The 18489-nt window shown below is 44.6% G+C and overlaps 1 protein-coding gene across 7 annotated transcripts in view; it reads right to left on the reverse strand.

Moving 5' to 3' along the window:
- The window catches only part of PIK3CA (phosphatidylinositol-4,5-bisphosphate 3-kinase catalytic subunit alpha), a 55098-nt gene extending 37059 nt beyond the window's left edge, over window positions 1–18039 (reverse strand). The window contains exons 1-3 of one of the 7 annotated variants that reach the window (XM_069975159.1): window positions 17818–18039; window positions 15104–15238; window positions 6340–6762 (exon numbers count right to left, since the gene is read on the reverse strand). In XM_069975159.1, coding sequence (XP_069831260.1) covers window positions 6340–6691 — 352 coding nt within the window. In that variant the 5' untranslated portion in view covers window positions 6692–6762; window positions 15104–15238; window positions 17818–18039. Of the gene's footprint in view, window positions 1–6339; window positions 6763–15092; window positions 15239–17800 lie in introns of all 7 variants that reach the window. The other 6 variants (XM_069975157.1, XM_069975161.1, XM_069975162.1 and 3 more) reach the window with 6 other exon arrangements.
- Window positions 18040–18489: the final 450 nt, after the last annotated feature.

An 18489-nucleotide genomic window follows, 5' to 3' on the forward strand; every position in this document is an offset into this window, starting at 1 on the left:
GTTGCCCGTAACCACCGCACGTTGCCCGTAACCACCGCACGTTGCCCGTAACCACCGCACGTTGCCCGTAACCACCGCACGTTGCCAGTGACCCCCTCCAGATTGTCCGTAATCACCCCAGATTGCCTGTAACCTCCCCAAATTACATGTAACCACCCCAGATTAGCTATAAGCACTTCACTATCCGTAACAATTCTAGATTGTCTGTAACCCCTCCAGGTTGCCCCTAACCACCGCAGGTTGGGCATAACCACCGCAGGTTGGGCATAACCACCCCAGATTGCCCATAATCATGCCAGATTACATGTAACCCCCCAGATTGCACGCAACCACCGCACGTCGCCTCTGACCACCGCACGTCGCCTCTGACCACCGCACGTCGCCTATGACCACCGCACGTCGCCTCTGACCACCGCACGTCGCCTCTGACCACCGCACGTCGCCTCTGAACACCGCACGTCGCCTCTGAACACCGCACGTCGCCTCTGAACACCGCACGTCGCCTCTGACCACCGCACCTTGCCTCTGAACACCGCACCTTGCCTCTAACCACCCCAAATTGCCTCTAACCACCCCAAATTGCCTCTAACCACCCCAAATTGCCAGTGACCCCCTCCAGATTGCCCGTAACCACGCCAGATTACAGGTACCCACCTCAGATTACCTATTAGCACTTCAGGTTGCCCGTAACCACAACCCCAGGTTGCCCGTAACCACCACCCCAGGTTGCCCGTAACCACCACCCCAGGTTGCCCGTAACCACCACCCCAGGTTGCCCGTAACCACCACCCCAGGTTGCCCGTAACCACCACCCCAGGTTGCCCGTAACCACCACCCCAGGTTGCCCGTAACCACCACCCCAGGTTGCCCGTAACCACCACCCCAGGTTGCCCGTAACCACCACCCCAGGTTGCCCGTAACCACCACCCCAGGTTGCCCGTAACCACCACCCAGGTTGCCCGTAACCACCACCCCAGGTTGCCCGTAACCACCACCCCAGGTTGCCCGTAACCACCACCCCAGGTTGCCCGTAACCACCACCCCAGGTTGCCCGTAACCACCACCCCAGGTTGCCCGTAACCACCACCCCAGGTTGCCCGTAACCACCACCCCAGGTTGCCCGTAACCACCACCCCAGGTTGCCCGTAACCACCACCCCAGGTTGCCCGTAACCACCACCCCAGGTTGCCCGTAACCACCACCCCAGGTTGCCCGTAACCACCACCCCAGGTTGCCCGTAACCACCACCCCAGGTTGCCCGTAACCACCACCCCAGGTTGCCCGTAACCACAACCCCAGGTTGCCCGTAACCACAACCCCAGACTGCCCGTAACCACCCCAGACTGCCCGTAACCACCCCAGACTGCCCGTAACCACCCCAGACTGCCCGTAACCACCCCAGAATGCCCGTAACCACCTCTAGATTACCCGGAACCACCCCAGACTGTCTGTAACCACCCCACATTACCTGTAATCTAATTTTTTTTATTGTATTTTAGTAACTGCGCTATTCTAATAACTGTTACTAGCTGCGGTTTTGCTCCAGCAAATTGGCGCTCCTTCCCTTCTGAGCCCTGCTGTGTGCCCATACAGTGGTTTATGCCCACATATGGGGTACCGTTGTACTCAGGAGAACCTGCGTTACAGATTTTGGGGTACATTTTTTCTCCTGTTCCTTGTGAAATTTAGAAATTTCAAACTAAACCAACATATTATTGGAAAAATTCAAGTTTTTCATTTTTACTGGCCAATTTTGAATACTTTCCTCTAATACCTGTGGGGCCAAAATGCTCATCCTACCCCAATATGAATTCTTTGAGGGGTGTACTTTCCGAAATGGGGTGACTTTTGGGGGGATTCTATTCTGTAGACACTACAGGGGCGCTGCAAATGCACCTGGTGCTCAGAAATTTCTTCAGAAAAATCTGCAGAGAAAATGCTAATTGGCGCTCCTTCCCTTCTGAGCCCGGCTGTGTGCCCATACAGTGGTTTATGCCCACATATGGGGTACCGTTCTACTCAGGAGAACCTGCATTACAGATTTTGGGGTTAATTTTCTCTCCTGTTCCTCGTGAAATTGAGAAATTTCCAACTAAAGGAACATATTATTGGAAAAATTCGAGTTTTTCATTTTTACTGTCTACTTTTGAATACTTTCCTCTAATACCTGTGGGGTCAAAATGCTCACCACACACCAAGATGAATTCTTTGAGGGGTGCACTTTCCAAAATGGGGTGACTTATGGCGAGATTTTACTCCGCTGGCACTACAGGGGCACTGCAAACCCACCTGGCGCTCAGAAACTTCTTCAGCAAAATCTGCATTGAAAAAGCTAATTGGCGCTCCTTCCCTTCTGAGCCCTGATGTGTGCCCATACAGTGGTTTATACCGACATATGAGGTACCTTTTTACTCAGGAGAACCTGCGTTACAAATTTTGGGGTACTTTTTTTCTCTTGTTCCTCGTGAAATTGAGAAATTTCAAACTAAAGGAACATATTATTGGGAAAAATTTGAGTTTTTCTTTTTTACTGTCTAATTTTGAATACTTTCCTCTAACACCTGTGGGGTCAAATTGCTCATCCTACCCCAAGATGAATTCTTTGAGGGGTGTACTTTCCAAAATGGGGTGACTTATGGGGTTTTTTCTCTCTGCTGACACTACAGGGGCACTGCAAATGCACCTGGCGCTCGGAAACTTCTTCAGCAAAATCTGCAATGGAAAAGCTAATTGGCGCTCCTTCCCTTCTGAGCCCCGCTGTGTGCCCATACAGTGGTTTACGCCCACATATGGGGTACCGTAGTACTCAAGAGAACATGTGTTACAAATTTTGGGGTGCTTTTTCTCTCATGTTCCTTTTGAAAATGAGAAACTTTAATCTAAATGTATATATTATTGGAAAATTTTAATTTTTCATTTTTTTACAGCCTAATGGTGAATACTTTCCTCCAGCCCCTGTAGGGTTAAAATGCTCATTATACCCCTAGATTAATTCTTTAAGGTGTCTAGTTTCCAAAATGGGGTCACTTATGGGGGTTTCCAGTATACAAACCTCCTAAATCAACTTAAAATAAGAACTGGTCCCTAAAAAAATCAGTTTTGGAAACTTTCACGAAAATGTGGTAATTTGCTGATACATTTCTAACCCCCGCAACACCCTAAAAAAGTAAAATATGTTTATGAAATGAAGCCAGAATAAAGAGGACATATCGGTAATGTGACTTAGTAACTAATTTATGTAATACAACTTTCTTTTTTTAGAAGCAGAGAATTTCAAAGTTCATAAAATGCTAATTTTTTCAATTTTTCATGATATTTTGATGTTTTTTCACAAAAAACACACAAAGTAGTGACCAAATTTTGCCACTAATATAAAGTGCCATATGTGACGAAAAAACAATCTCAGAATCGCTAGCATACGTTAAAGCATCACTGAGCTATAAGCGCATAAAGTGAGACAGGTCAGATTTTGAAAAATGAGCCTGGTCTTTTAGGTGCAAATAGGCTCGGTCTTGAAGGGGTTAATATATAGATTCTGTCTCTGACAGGTAACATGTACCTAGGATACAAATTACAGATCTCATCCAACTTTGTAGGTGGGAAAACTTGCAAAAACGGCGGTGTATCAAGTACTAAATTGTACTAATAGAATCCTGCCTTATATTGACCATCATTGATCAGCACAGAATGTGGGACTCAAATCTAATAAAATATATAAAGAAAGTTGGACTTTTTAAAAAATGGAAACAATGAAACCTCAACCCTTAAAGTGTAACTACCATTTTTAAAAACTTCTGACATGTCAGAACTGTATATCGGTCGGGGAAATCACCTCCCTGTAGCAGAGATGAAAGGGCAGAGCGCGTTCCCGTGCGCTCCTACCCCTTCGTTCCAGTGATCGGCAGAGTTCTCAGCAGCTGGACCTCGACCGATACACACTTGTCGCTATGACATGTCAGAAGTTTCTTTAAATGATAGTTACACTTTAAGGTGTAAAATAAAGATTTATTTATTTATTTATTTATTTTTACTTTATTTGATGCTTTGTTCCCAAGTTAGTTGTTCAGGTCATCCACAGCGAAAGTAGTATTAAAAGGTGACAGCCCTAATCTTTGTCTATCTGGTGTGGATAGTCTTTTTTGTAATTGACTGTACAATTGCCATTGCTTGCAATACTGTACAGCATGAATTTTGATGTAAGATTGTCCTAAGAACATGACCAAAGGAAGGAAAACGTTCTGATAATAGATCATTACATAATGCAAGTAAGAATAAAGAAACATTATAAACTAGAGCAAAGGAGCAGCAATATCCTTTTATTGGGCAAGTCCCCAAATGTAAACTTCCCAAGACTCCCTCAATAGTAAGTCAGTAAATGAGTGTTTGTTTTCACTTGACTGCATTTATTGGCCACGACCCTGCTTCCCACAGTGGTTTGGAAAACATCAGAAAAACAGGAAGTCGCTCCAAAACTACCAAAGCTGCTCTCAAATAATAGCAGCAGAATAGTTGCTTAAGAAGCCTAATAAACATTTATACATTTATATTTCCTATATAGGACAGAGAATATCAATATATATACACACACACAGTATATTATTAATATATATATATATATATATATATATATACACACACACACACACATTCTGTCCTAAGATCACTTTTCACTTGAACAAGCACCATGACGTATGATATAAAGTAAAGTATGAAAACTGCTAAATTTACACTTTCCACCTGTGTAGAGAAGTCAGAATGCAAAAAGGTGGTAGGAGTGTCACTTTAAACCATCTGCCAGAGCTAATTCATGAGTTTCTCTCAGTATGTGTGGCTGTGGCAATAGATATGACAGCCTTTACTTTAAGGCTGGGTTCACACTATGTATATTTCAGGCAGTATTTGGTCCTCATGTCAGGTCCTCATAGCAACCAAAACCAGGAGTGGATTGAAAACACAGAAAGGATCTGTTCACACAATGTTGAAATTGAGTGGATGGCCGCCATATAACAGTAAATAACGGCCATTATTTCAATACCACAACCGTTGTTTTAAAATAACAGCAAATATTTGCCATTAAATGATGGCCATCCACTCAATTACAACATTATGTGAACAGAGCCTTTCTGTGTTTTCAATCCACTCCTGGTTTTGGTTGCTATACAGCCTCACAAATACAGCCTCAAATATACATAGTGTGAACCCAGCCTAAAGGTGTAGTGCGGCGCTAAAAAAATATTCACAGAATAACACACATTACAAAGTTATACAACTTTGTAATGTATGTTATGTCTGTGAATCTCCCCCGTCCCACCACCCCCACCCGTGTACCCGGAAGTGTGTGGTGCATTATACATTACCTGATCCGTGTCGAGGCCGTCCACCATCTTGTGCCAAACGTCATCTTCGGACGCACGGCCGAATTGCTGCCGCCGTCCCCCCTCCGCCGCGTCATAACTGTGCTCAGCCACGATTGGCTGAGCACAGTTATGCTCAGCCAATCGCGGCTGAGCAGCTGATGAAGTGGCCGCGATTGGCTGAGCATAACTGTGCTCAGCCAATCGCGGCTGAGCACAGTTGTGACGCGGCGGAGGGGGGACGGCTGCAAGGCTTCGTCCGAAGATGACGTTTGGCACAAAATGGCGGACGGCCCTCGACACGGATCAGGTAATGTATAATGCACCAGCACTTCCGGGTACACGGGTGGGGGTGGTGGGACACGGGAAGGTGGGCAATTCACAGACATAACATACATTACAAAGTTGTATAACTTTGTAATGTGTGTTATTCTGTGAATAATTTTTTAGCGCCGCACTACCCCTTTAAGATATTTAAATAGAATTTACAAATCTGTATAACTTTCTTACACCAGTTGATTTGATTATTTTTACTCTGGATTACCCCTTTAAAAAACATGAAAATATGTCTGGACATTAACAGGGGAAACTGGCTAGGTCCTGAACTGGTTAAAGAAGTCATCTAGAAACTGAAAAACAGTTACTTTCTTCCAGAAACAGCACCTCTCCTGCCCTCAGTTTATGTGTGTGTATTGCAGGTCCATTGAAGTGAACAAGAGTGGCACTGTTTTTACAAGAAAGCAGCAATCTTTTTTTTTTTCTAATCCTAGGAAGCCCATTAACAAAGTTAAACTGGGTAAGGTGGCAATTGTTTGCACCATTGCAACAAAGAGTATGGTGCTTACAAGTACAAACAGTCACAAGGCTGCAGTCTCACTTTATGTGGGAATAACTTCTTAATGCTTTGATTTCATTTAAAGTGACTCTAAAGGCAAACACAGGATAGTAGATAAACATCAATATAAAAATTTAATATAGAGCTCACCGATTTCTCGATTTAGAATTTTCTCTTCCCTGTTTCCAACAGGTTCAATGACTTTGAGAAAAGGTTGGAACAGCCTAAGGTCACACAGGCGACGGGTCTCATCGAAGAATTCTTCTCTTTCTGCTTCTTGCGTAACACTAACAAATATGTAAGAGGACTCATCCTGCAGCAAGTGGTGAAGGGGGTACTTCCGGGCCTCTTTAAATAGCTCATGCTTAATGTTCACAAGAGTAGCCTCTCGAAGGCATTCTAAAGTCACCATCATCCCATTAGGTAATAAACAATCCACCAGTATCCTGGGGGGCATCAAGTGTATGCCCCATAGTTCCCCAGAGGAAGGTCTCGGTGGCATGATTGCCCAGCTAGACTTGTTATCTCTCTACGAGAAAACTATCAGCACAGCTTACATCCAGCATGTGGAACCTGAAAAGAAACACAAATACAACTTTAGATTAAATAAAACTATACAGCTGCTCCAATCCCCCCCACCAAAACACACACAAAAATTCCTAAAACTAGTCTTTGTGGTTCGTGTGAAAAGTTATAAGAGCTGTCGAGGCCCGGCCAAGAACAGAAAAAATGGGTCAGATTTATGGCAAGAGTGCTTACTGGGAAATGCATCTCACTACATGGGTATCCCACATAGAAATATAGAAGACTGTCGGCAGAAAAAGACCACTGGGTCCATCTACTCTGCCCTTTTAGTGTTTTCCTTCTTATTATCTTAGGATAGATATATGTTTATCGCAGGCATGATTATATTCTATTATTGTAGATTTACCAACCACATCTGATGGAGATCTACTACTCTTTCAGTAAAGTAATATTTTCTCGCGTTGCTTCTGATCTTTCCCCCAACTAACCTCTCACTGTGTCTTCTTCTTAAGTTCAGGTTTTTTTGTTTTTTTTTTAAAACACTTCCCTCCGGAACCTTATTTAGTCCTTTGAAACCTTTAAAGGGAATGTACCATCAGGCCCGGGCTGAAGCACTGGAGGCTGGCCAACCCACCTCCAGTGGGTGGAAACCCCCGCCTCTATATGATACGGTTCCATTGATTCTAATGGAGCGGCGTCATAGAGGAGGGGGGGGGGGGGGGAGATTACTCCCACTGGAGGTGGGTCGGCCAGCCTCCAGTGCTTCAGCCCGGGCCTGATGGTACATTCCCTTTAAATATGTTAATCATGCTCCCCTTCCTCTTGTTTCCTCCAGACTATAAAGATTTTAATCCTTAAAACGTACCTTTCATTATACAAAACTTTGACATAGAAGCCCATAACAAGTCTGGCTCTTTTTTTTTGTTTAATTCAGAGCGGAACGTGAATGCACTGCAGTGTGTGTTCTGAGCACTCCAGGACAGATCAAAACTTTTGACATGTCTCTAGGATACATCAAAAGTTTTTTATAATGACAGGTACACTAAGTCTTTCCTGACAGGTTTTATGGCCAACACCCTCCACCATTTTTGTAGCCAGTCTTTTGACCCGTTCTATTTTAACAATATTAGCAGACCACTAAGAAAGTTGAGCCCAATTCCATTCTGTTCATTGAAGCAATGCAAAGATGATTTTTGCACAGCCGCCAGATTCCTATGTATCCAGGGTTGAGATGTGTGTCTGGTGTGGGGCTCACATTGCAAAGCTGTTCTAGCTCTGGAACGGATTTCCTTTCCCATATGGGAATTCTTTATTTCTGTTATTCTGGGCAGTTTTCATATCATCCAGTGTATTGTATAGAGCAGTGCCATGATTACAGGCTATCCCACATACATGTGCCAACTATAGTTATATCACTTGGGAAACAATAAGGAGATTATCAAAACCACAACCTGTTGAGGTTATAAGACAGGAGTGAGCGAGCCATCCCCATTCTGATCTCATCAGAGAGACTAGAAACCCAGAATTGCTATGCTAGCAATATAAGGCTATGTTCACACAACATACTTTTTGTGAACAGAACGTTGTTTTCTATTTACACAATTGCCGTTCTTTTCACAATGCAATGATTTGCAGTCAATGCAAACAACTACCGTTGTTTTGAGAGCCAAATAACAGATGTGGTTTTCATGTTGTGAGTATAAAAGGTTATTAGGAAAGCAATCTTAACTGTTTCACACATGAATGTTCAGGTTTCTGGATGAATGAGGCTGAAATTAATTCTGGTAAACAAGTATATCCTGTTTGCAGATACCATACTGCATTCCCAGGTAAGCGTTTTCAGGTTACTTCAGCAATATTATAAATGCTTTCAACGGATCAAATACAGTTCTGTTGTATGCCCCCGGCATAGCCTTACGGAAGGCATCATCTGATATTCTATCTGATCTTTTGTAAACTATCGCCTCCTTACAGAGAGAAAAAAAGGCTTTTACCAATATACAATATTAATGAAAACAAATCTGCGACAGCCCCCCCACCCAAAAAAAGTAAAAAAATAAAATAATGAAAGGGCGACTAATTGTCTAAAAGCAAGAAAGTACCCATCTGAAGGAAAATCCAGGGAAATTTCCAGCCATGCTTAATTCAGGGATCTCCCTAGAGGACACAGAGGTGATGCAGCAGCTGTGCCCCGCTATATGCAAGCTTGCTAATACTTCTTTCCTCAGGGACTTAAAAAAACAGTTGCCATGATGTCCCTAGTTTGTGGTCTGTGAAGACCTCGATATGGTCAATTTTAATGTGTTTTCACTAACAAAGCAGGCTGTACAAGACTAAAGAGCAGAACATAGCTTTTTTTTCTTTTATCCTACAGAGACACTATTTTGTTAGTGGAAAAAGGTTTACTGGTATCCACCCCATGTAATCTCTGTAGCGTGAGAACACTGCATACAGCTCTTCATCATGGTGCCTCTCTGTAATACATACAGTGAATGTTTCCCCAACATTTTCATCATAGAGCAATCCCCGGCCACTTGTGACCTGAAGGGAAAATTAACCAGAGAAACGATCAGCACGGACGTATCGATTGCTGAAGTGCATACACCTCTATATAGTACAGAATGTAGTGTACTCCTCCCTAGTCTGCTTCCCCATGAGTTTAATAACAATGCAAGTCCCAGCCTAACCGCAGGTCTGGAGACCTGTACTGAACTGAGGTGCTAAGTGTCAAAGGGGTGTACACAAGCCCCTGAAAGGCTGAGGGCTGTAACACCTCCTCACCATCCCTGAGCCCTGCTTCCAAATCTTGCACAGGAAGGAGATTTAGGAGCAGCAGCGTACTGTTAGTCAAACAAAGACCGGGATGGGAGAGGGAGCAAGGAGGCGTTACACCCCCCAGAATTTCAGGAGCTTGGGAAAGCCTCTAACACTTTGCACTGGTGAATATTTTCATAAGTTCCAGAAAGAAAGACAAGACCTGATGTAGTTGTGTGTATATATATATATATATATATATATATATATATATATATATATATATATATATATATATACACACATACACAACTACAACAACTCCATGTAGCGCTTGTTGTATCATGAACCACCACAGCTCGTTCAGGTACACCACTCCAACGGCGTGGTGTGTAGACAGGATGCCAGTAAAACCAGAACTTGGTTAGCCAGATAGAATCCCCTAGTGCAATACGGCGCAGGTGGTTGCTAATATTCAAATGTGCGATGCAAATGTCTGTTAGCATCAGTAAATGCCACAGCAAACCACACAGTAGAATAAATACACTTTTATTCCAACGTGTTTCGGCCCTCCCCTTTCAAAAAACGGGGCCTTTCTCAAGCAGTGCTCAAGAAAGGCCCCTGTTTTTGGAAGGTGAAGGGCAGAAACGTGTTGCAATAAAAGTATATTCTACTGTGCGTGAGCTGTGGCATTTACTGATGCAGCGCACATTGAATATTAGCAACCACCTGCGCGGTATTGCACAAGGGGATTCTATCTAGCATCCCATAAGTTCCAGAAGCACAGACAAATATGACCAGTACTAGATGTCTGTTGACCTTAACAGTAGTTTGAAACCTAAATTTCTGATGACAGAACCACTTTAAAGGGAAACTATCAGCATATTAGAAGCATCTAACCTGCTGATATATCCCAAAAACGCTTGGGGAGCTGAGGAGGAAGGCAAGTTTCTTACTTTAATCCTTGGTGCTGTTTGGGGATATTGGCAGTTTATTATGCTAATTAGATGTACAAGCCAAAAAGACAGAAATGGCTGCACATCGCACCCATGGCTGACACGAAAGCTTATTCAGCTACATTTAAAACCAACATCAGAAGTTAGTATATAATTTGGCCAAACCATATTGCCTCATGTATCACGTGCAGGTCTTCTGATACACGAGTCCCTAACCAAAAAACATCACTGTGCTGGTCAGCGACCACAATCCCCGCAAAACGTGCGCAAGCAGAGAAGGGGGGCCACGGAATGGCCCTGCAACCCCATTGTCACAGAACCAGACCCAAAAGGGCCCCCCCGAACCCCACAGGAGGAAAAAGTGGACGCCAAGCAACAAAAGTGTGAACAAGCTCTTACCTCTCTCCATTCCTCTGCAGGTAGAATGGGAGAATACTAGGAGATCCTCCCCTTATGTACACAGGTGCTTCCTGCTAATTTGGATCACATGGGTCTTACACAGCACGAGTGCTAGCCACAATGAAAAAAGGGACAGAATACATAAAATATGCACAAGCCAAAAAGACAGAAATGGCTGCACTTCGCACCCATGGCTGACACGAAAGCTTATTCAGCTACATTTAAAACCAACATCAGAAGTTAGTATATAATTTGGCCAAACCGTATTGCCTCATGTACCACGTGCAGGTCTTCTGATACACATGAGTCCCTAACCCCAGAAGACCTGCGCGTGGTACATGAGGCAATATGGTTTGGCCAAATTATATACTAACTTCTGATGTTGGTTTTAAATATAGCTGAATAAGCTTTCGTGTCAGCCATAGGTGCGATGGGCAGCCATTTCTGTCTTTTTGGCTTGTTTTATATTTTATGCATTCTGTCCCTTTTTTCATTGTGGCTAGCACTCGTGCTTTGTAAGACCCATGTGATCCAAATTAGCAGGAAGTACCTGTGTACATAAGGGGAGGATCTCCTAGTACTCTCCCATTCTACTTGCAGAGGAATAGAGAGAGAGGTAAGAGCTTGTTCACACTTGTGTTGCTTGGCGTCCACTTTTTTCGCCGGTGGCGCCTGGGGGGTTTGGGGGGGCCCTTTAGGGTCTGGTGCTGTGACAATGGGGTTGCAGGGCCATTCCATGGCCCCCCTTCTCTGCTTGCGCACGTTTTGCGGGAATTGTGGTCGCTGACCAGCACAGTGATGTTTTTTGGTTAGGGACTCATGTGTATCAGAAGACCTGCACGTGGTACATGAGGCAATATGGTTTGGCCAAATTATATACTAACTTCTGATGTTGGTTTTAAATATAGCTGAATAAGTTTTCGTGTCAGCCATGGGTGCGATGTGCAGCCAATTCTGTCTTTTTGGCTTATGCTAATTAGATGTTTTGGTGCACTGGGGGCGGGCTTATCATAGCTTGAATAAGGAGTGGCAAAAAAAATTAAATAAATTATATATAGTTTATATAACAAAATATAGATCTATTGTATATATTATATAACATAAAATTGCACAAGTATAATCCAGTCATTTCTGTCATAAAAGCAAACAAGACTGTCAGTAACTCAATCCCTATAGGGCAGTAGGTAAAATCAGAAAACTGATGAAGTGCCTGAAACACACTGGGAGGGGGAAGGAAGATGATTTCCCTTTGTGATCGAAATGTCAAACACTAGAACATCTTGGGATACAATACTGCTGCGTGAGCTTCAACCATGAATGGCATATCCTCAGTTCCCTCTGCTTCCTCTCTCACAGGAAAGGGATCAGGAAAGTGTTCTACCTACAACAGGAGAGGACAAAAATATGGTGAAAAAAAATTGTCCTCATGTCAACGTAAACAAGATCCCACTGTTATGTTCAGCCCTTCTGAGTTTTCTCACTGATTAAAGGGCTTATAATGCTCTCAGAATAGTGTGATGGCTACAAAGTGTTACATGGTCAGGATATCTGTAGCCGCTTCTCCCACCAAAAGGAGCAAAGATGCTGCAAATGGGTAAAGGACTCTGCAAGGTGCACATTCACATATAGCCAAATGTTTCATGGATATCACTGCAACGCCTGCATGTGAAGCATACAGAATCACCGCAGGTGTCATGTCTACTACACTTCTTTAAAGTGGGGTTTATTACTGGTGGACAAGTTTGTAGTCTTATCCACCTGTCTGATATTGTAATCCACAGTGGATTTTACCAGCTAAGATTTACATGCAAATAAATAATTCAGTCCTGTGTCGATTTTCAGGGTGGATTTCACAATAAAAATATCCAATATAATAAATAAGGGTTGCAAGACCCTATCTACATATAGTGAATAAAAAAAATCTACACAGAATTGAGGGCATGCTGTGGATTACAGGTGAGGATTTACTGAAACAAGCATCCCATATGCTGGCTTTTAAGGGGTTATCTGAAGAGCAGAAAAGAATTGCCAGTCGAGAGTATGGAAGGTGCATGTTGCAAGAAGTATGTGTGGGCACAAGCAAGCCGGTACACAATGTCCAATAGCTTCCAAATGTCACTGTGACAAGGGTAACAGCTATTGAGCATCATATGCAACATGCCCCATATTGTATCTAGAAAAATATAGGACCACCCCGCCCCCCCCCCCCCCCCCCCCCAAAAAAAAAACAAAAAACGTGTTTTTAAAGTGTCCTTGTCACTTAAAAGGTCATCTAGGTGAGTAACGGATAGTTTCTTATTTTATTGTATTTTCCTTTTAGTCAAATTTCTGCAGATCCCAGGAAAATCTAGATTTTCTCACAGGTCGTAACTCGGCAGAATTTTTTCTGAATGGACAAGTAGTGACCTTTTCTAGATGTAAGCCACATGGAATGTCGCTACAAAGCCACCTGCTCTTTGGGGTTGATAGATGTGGCTATTGTACCACAATGAACTGGCTGCAGATAACTGGATAAAAGGAGTAAATAAGGTTTAGGAGGGAGGTGTTTTAAGAAAAAAACTTAACTTAAGAACAAGGGGGCACCGACAGAAGTTACTTAGGGGATCAAAAGCAATGTGAGAACATTACTTTACTGAAAGAGTAGTAGATGCTTGGAACTAACTTCCAGTTGATGTGGTTGTGGATAAACACATAGCCTAAATTCATAGATTTATTAAGTGGTGCACACACCGCACATTATGCTTTGCTATCTAATGCTAGCTTGGGGCTAACAGATTTCAGCTACAATTTAGGGTAATTTTTGCGGAATTCCAAGCAGAGCCAGCGCTGCAGACTTAGCTTGAAGTTCTGCCTGCCCTATTGATTTAATAGAATGCTTTGTGCACCCTCCGCTCTCCACCAAAAGAAATGACATGTCAATTATTTCGGCAGAAAGCCAAGGGCGCACGAATAGGGCAGACAGAACTTTAAGCTCCACAGTGCGGGCTTCTGCAAGAATTACTCGTGTGAATGGGCCCTTACGGTTGTTCTCTTGAAATGAGCAATGGCTACAACCCCTTTTACGCTTTAAAATGGCGTGGCTGGCGTAACACAGAAAAAGACGTTAGTTTTCAGGTAAACCAGAGGCTAGCACTTTTCGGCACCTACCCAAAGGCATAGAAGAATAATAAATTCCCCTATAGACATTGCACACAAGGAATTAAATAGGCACTGTCATTCCAGCAAACTCTACATAGATCAAGAGAACAAGCTAATATAGGAAAATACTCATATCTTATCAGCAGGCCAGACAGGCCATTTGGCATTTCTGGCAACATAACATAACCAGGAGCAGACTGGTGTCACTCTCGTGGCAAGCAAAGCGGCCGCTCCCTCCCCCAGCTTCCTGACACATGAGTGACATCACTCCTGCGCTCACTGAGCTTGGAAGAAGAGCTGGCCCAAGAGCCAGGTGAGTAAGTGTGGTTCTGTGTGTGTTTTACATAGGAGGATGCCTACAGGGATGGGGGAGGCCCACTATGATGCTCAGGGATCAGAATAGAAGTCCATGGAAGACATAGGGAGATGGAAAGGGGAGCGCTGAGAGAAAGACCGCTAAAAGACAACTTGCAGAGAGCAGAAATCTGCAAAAAAAACAAAAATAAAAAAAATACAAGATAAATAACGGCCAGATATAGTGCTAATCCGCATGTACACAGAACAGCGTATCCTTAAAAATCACCTGAAAGGAGAGGTAGAGTGAACCACAACATGTATTTCTGCAGCAGGAAGCTAAGGCAGCAGATTGACAGGACAATACGCAACCCTCTCCCAAATAAATGATACATCACTTCCACAGCAGGAAAAGCTCACAAACCTAACCCATTGCCTGAAAACCCCTGTTCACATGCATGGAACATGGATTGCTGCCAGATGACATGCAGATTTCAGGGCAGAAAATACACTGCGAGCCGCATCAAGTCACAGTGTTTTTGAGAAAATTGTTTAGATAATTTTGGCAAGAAAATCTGCATCTAAAGCCTATGTGGAAACTCACAGAGTTGTCAAGAGAAAAAGTGGATGAAAACAACAAAAAACGCATCAAAATGTCAATCCACAACAGAAAAAAGTACATGTAAAAAGATATGTGCGAACTTTGATAGAATTCACACTGCAATCAATAGGATGTGGATTTTATACAGAATGCATGCCAACACACTTGAGAGGGTTTTCCATGACACAAAAGATTTACATATGGATGATTAATTAAAAAAAAAAAGTCAATCTGACCTTCTACCAACCCCCTGAAGCTGCTGTTCTGGTGCTTCACATTCCCCGCTTGTCACTTTCTAGTTCCTCCTAGTTGCTGTCACTGTCCGCAGAGGTTTGGGGCCTCACCAGGATGTTGCCGTGATCGGGAGGAGTCACTATAGCAGCTGTGGGGGGTATTGGGAAATGATTTATTTTTAACATATGTCCCTGGTTATCCCCTTTAAGGTGGCCACACCATTTGCCAAATGCTAGATCAATTGACTGCAGTGATCTGGCTGCTTTCCTCCTAGGCAGTGTGTACTATGTAAGCAGTGATCTGGCTGCTTTCCTCCTAGGCAGTGTGTACTATGTAAGCAGTGATCTGGCTGCTTTCCTCCTAGGCAGTGTGTACTATGTAAGCAGTGATCTGGCTGCTTTCCTCCTAGGCAGTGTGTACTATGTAAGCAGTGATCTGGCTGCTTTCCTCCTAGGCAGTGTGTACTATGTAAGCAGTCATCTGGCTGCTTTCCTCCTAGGCAGTGTGTACTATGTAAGCAGTGATCTGGCTGCTTTCCTCCTAGGCAGTGTGTACTATGTAAGCAGTCATCTGGCTGCTTTCCTCCTAGGCAGTGTGTACTATGTAAGCAGTGATCTGGCTGCTTTCCTCCTAGGCAGTGTGTACTATGTAAGCAGTGATCTGGCGCTTTCCTACTAGGTGTATGCACTATGTAAGCAGTGATCTGGCTGCTATCCTGCTAGATGCATGTACTGTGTAAGCACTGATCTGGCTGCTTTCCTGCTAGGTACAGTATGGTGTATGCACTATGTAAGCAGTGATGAGGCTGCTTTCCTGCTAGGTACAGTATGGTGTATGCACTATGTAAGCAGTGATGCGGCTGCTTTCCTGCTAGGTACAGTATGGTGTATGCACTATGTAAGCAGTGATGCGGCTGCTTTCCTGCTAGGTACAGTATGGTGTATGCACTATGTAAGCAGTGATGCGGCTGCTTTCCTGCTAGGTACAGTATGGTGTATGCACTATGTAAGCAGTGATGCGGCTGCTTTCCTGCTAGGTGTATGCACTACGTAAGCAGTGATCTGGCTGGCTGCTTTCCTGCTAGGTACAGTATGGTGTATGTACTATGTAAGCAGTGATGCGGCTGCTTTCCTGCTAGGTACAGTATGGTGTATGCACTATGTAAGCAGTGATGCGGCTGCTTTCCTGCTAGGTACAGTATGGTGTATGCACTATGTAAGCAGTGATGCGGCTGCTTTCCTGCTAGGTGTATGCACTACGTAAGCAGTGATCTGGCTGGCTGCTTTCCTGCTAGGTACAGTATGGTGTATGTACTATGTAAGCAGTGATGCGGCTGCTTTCCTGCTAGGTACAGTATGGTGTATGCACTATGTAAACAGTGATGCGGCTGCTATCCTCCTAGGTGTATTGCACTATGTAAGCAGTGATGCGGCTGCTATCCTCCTAGGTGTATGCACTATGGTAAGCAGTGATGCGGCTGCTTTCCTGCTAGGTACAGTATGGTGTATGTACTATGTAAGCAGTGATGCGGCTGCTTTCCTGCTAGGTACAGTATGGTGTATGTACTATGTAAGCAGTGATGCGGCTGCTATCCTGCTAGGTACAGTATGGTGTATGCACTATGTAAACAGTGATGCGGCTGCTATCCTCCTAGGTGTATTGCACTATGTAAGCAGTGATGCGGCTGCTATCCTCCTAGGCGTATGCACTATGTAAGCAGTGACGCGGCTGCTTTCCTGCTAGGCGTATGCACTATGTAAGCAGTGACGCGGCTGCTATCCTCCTAGGCGTATGCACTATGTAAGCAGTGACGCGGCTGCTATCCTCCTAGGCGTATGCACTATGTAAGCAGTGACGCGGCTGCTATCCTCCTAGGCGTATGCACTATGTAAGCAGTGACGTGGCTGCTATCCTCCTAGGCGTATGCACTATGTTAAGCAGTGACGCGGCTGCTATCCTCCTAGGCGTATGCACTATGTAAGCAGTGACGCGGCTGCTATCCTCCTAGGTGTATGCACTATGTAAGCAGTGACGCGGCTGCTATCCTCCTAGGTGTATGCACTATGTAAGCAGTGACGCGGCTGCTATCCTCCTAGGTGTATGCACTATGTAAGCAGTGACGCGGCTGCTATCCTCCTAGGTGTATGCACTATGTTAAGCAGTGACGCGGCTGCTATCCTCCTAGGTGTATGCACTATGTAAGCAGTGACGCGGCTGCTATCCTCTTAGGCGTATGCACTATGTAAGCAGTGACGCGGCTGCTATCCTCCTAGGTGTATGCACTATGTAAGCAGTGACGCGGCTGCTATCCTCCTAGGCGTATGCACTATGTAAGCAGTGACGCGGCTGCTATCCTCCTAGGCGTATGCACTATGTAAGCAGTGACGCGGCTGGCTTATCATAGTCCCTGAGTAGTAGATGAGGTCACAGAGTAAAGACTGAGCTACAGGTTCCTTCATGGACCATTCCTTGAAGAGGAGGCAGGGGCTGCAGTGGTGGGATCCCAGCAGCTGTCTCAGGCAGATCAGTGATCGGGCACACGAGCTGTCAGTGTCCCTAATAGTCCCACCACCGGGGACTCCCGGCATTCCCAGCGCAGACCACCACCGGGGACTCCCGGCATTCCCAGCGGAGACCACCCCCAACCCAGGACGCGCCCGGCTGTGACCCGCACACACTTCGCTCTATTCCGCTCCGCTCACCCGATTACCTGGATAAAGCTCCTACCTTCGGGCGCTAGGGTCCTGCTGCTTCCCGTGCCGTTACCGAGCTCTGTCCTTCCCCATCCTCCCCCGCCTGGGGGAAGAGGAGGTCACCGGGATGGGCTGAGAGGCTGCGCCTCAGTGTATCGCCCGGTGCTCGCTCCTTGTACGCGGCTCGTTTTGTTATTTTTCTCTCCTCCTCCTCCCTTACCGCTCGGTTTCCGCTCCCGCTTCCGGCATCCGGTGACGTCAGTCGCCACCACCTCCTACGTTTTACTCCTGTTTTTTTTTTTTTTGTCATTTTAATTCTTGACGCTTTATTTATAAATGACAATAAGAATAGTGAATCATGGTTTGGCTTAGCTGTGGTATGTGAGTCAGAAGCAGATAGCAGATAGCAGAAGCAAAAGCCTGCAGGACAGATCAATGGCAATGTTCTGTGGTGTGTGCTCTCCCCATGGACCCTTCATGGACACAAGTGGTCCACTGGTGACTCTATTCAGTCCAACATGTAAAAGTGTTGTCAGCTATGCAATATGTTTGGAAAATGGGCTGAATGTAGTCAGGGCCGGACTGGGACTGAAAATCTGCCCTGGCACTCACACCCCTCCAGCCCACATACCATATCACACTTAGGTCATGTTGTGTTGTATTGCAACTCATTTTTATTGACAGAAATGGTGCCAAGTCTATCTAT

This window comes from Dendropsophus ebraccatus, chromosome 6, assembly GCF_027789765.1.
Source record: "Dendropsophus ebraccatus isolate aDenEbr1 chromosome 6, aDenEbr1.pat, whole genome shotgun sequence".
Classification (NCBI taxonomy): Eukaryota; Metazoa; Chordata; class Amphibia; order Anura; family Hylidae; genus Dendropsophus; species Dendropsophus ebraccatus.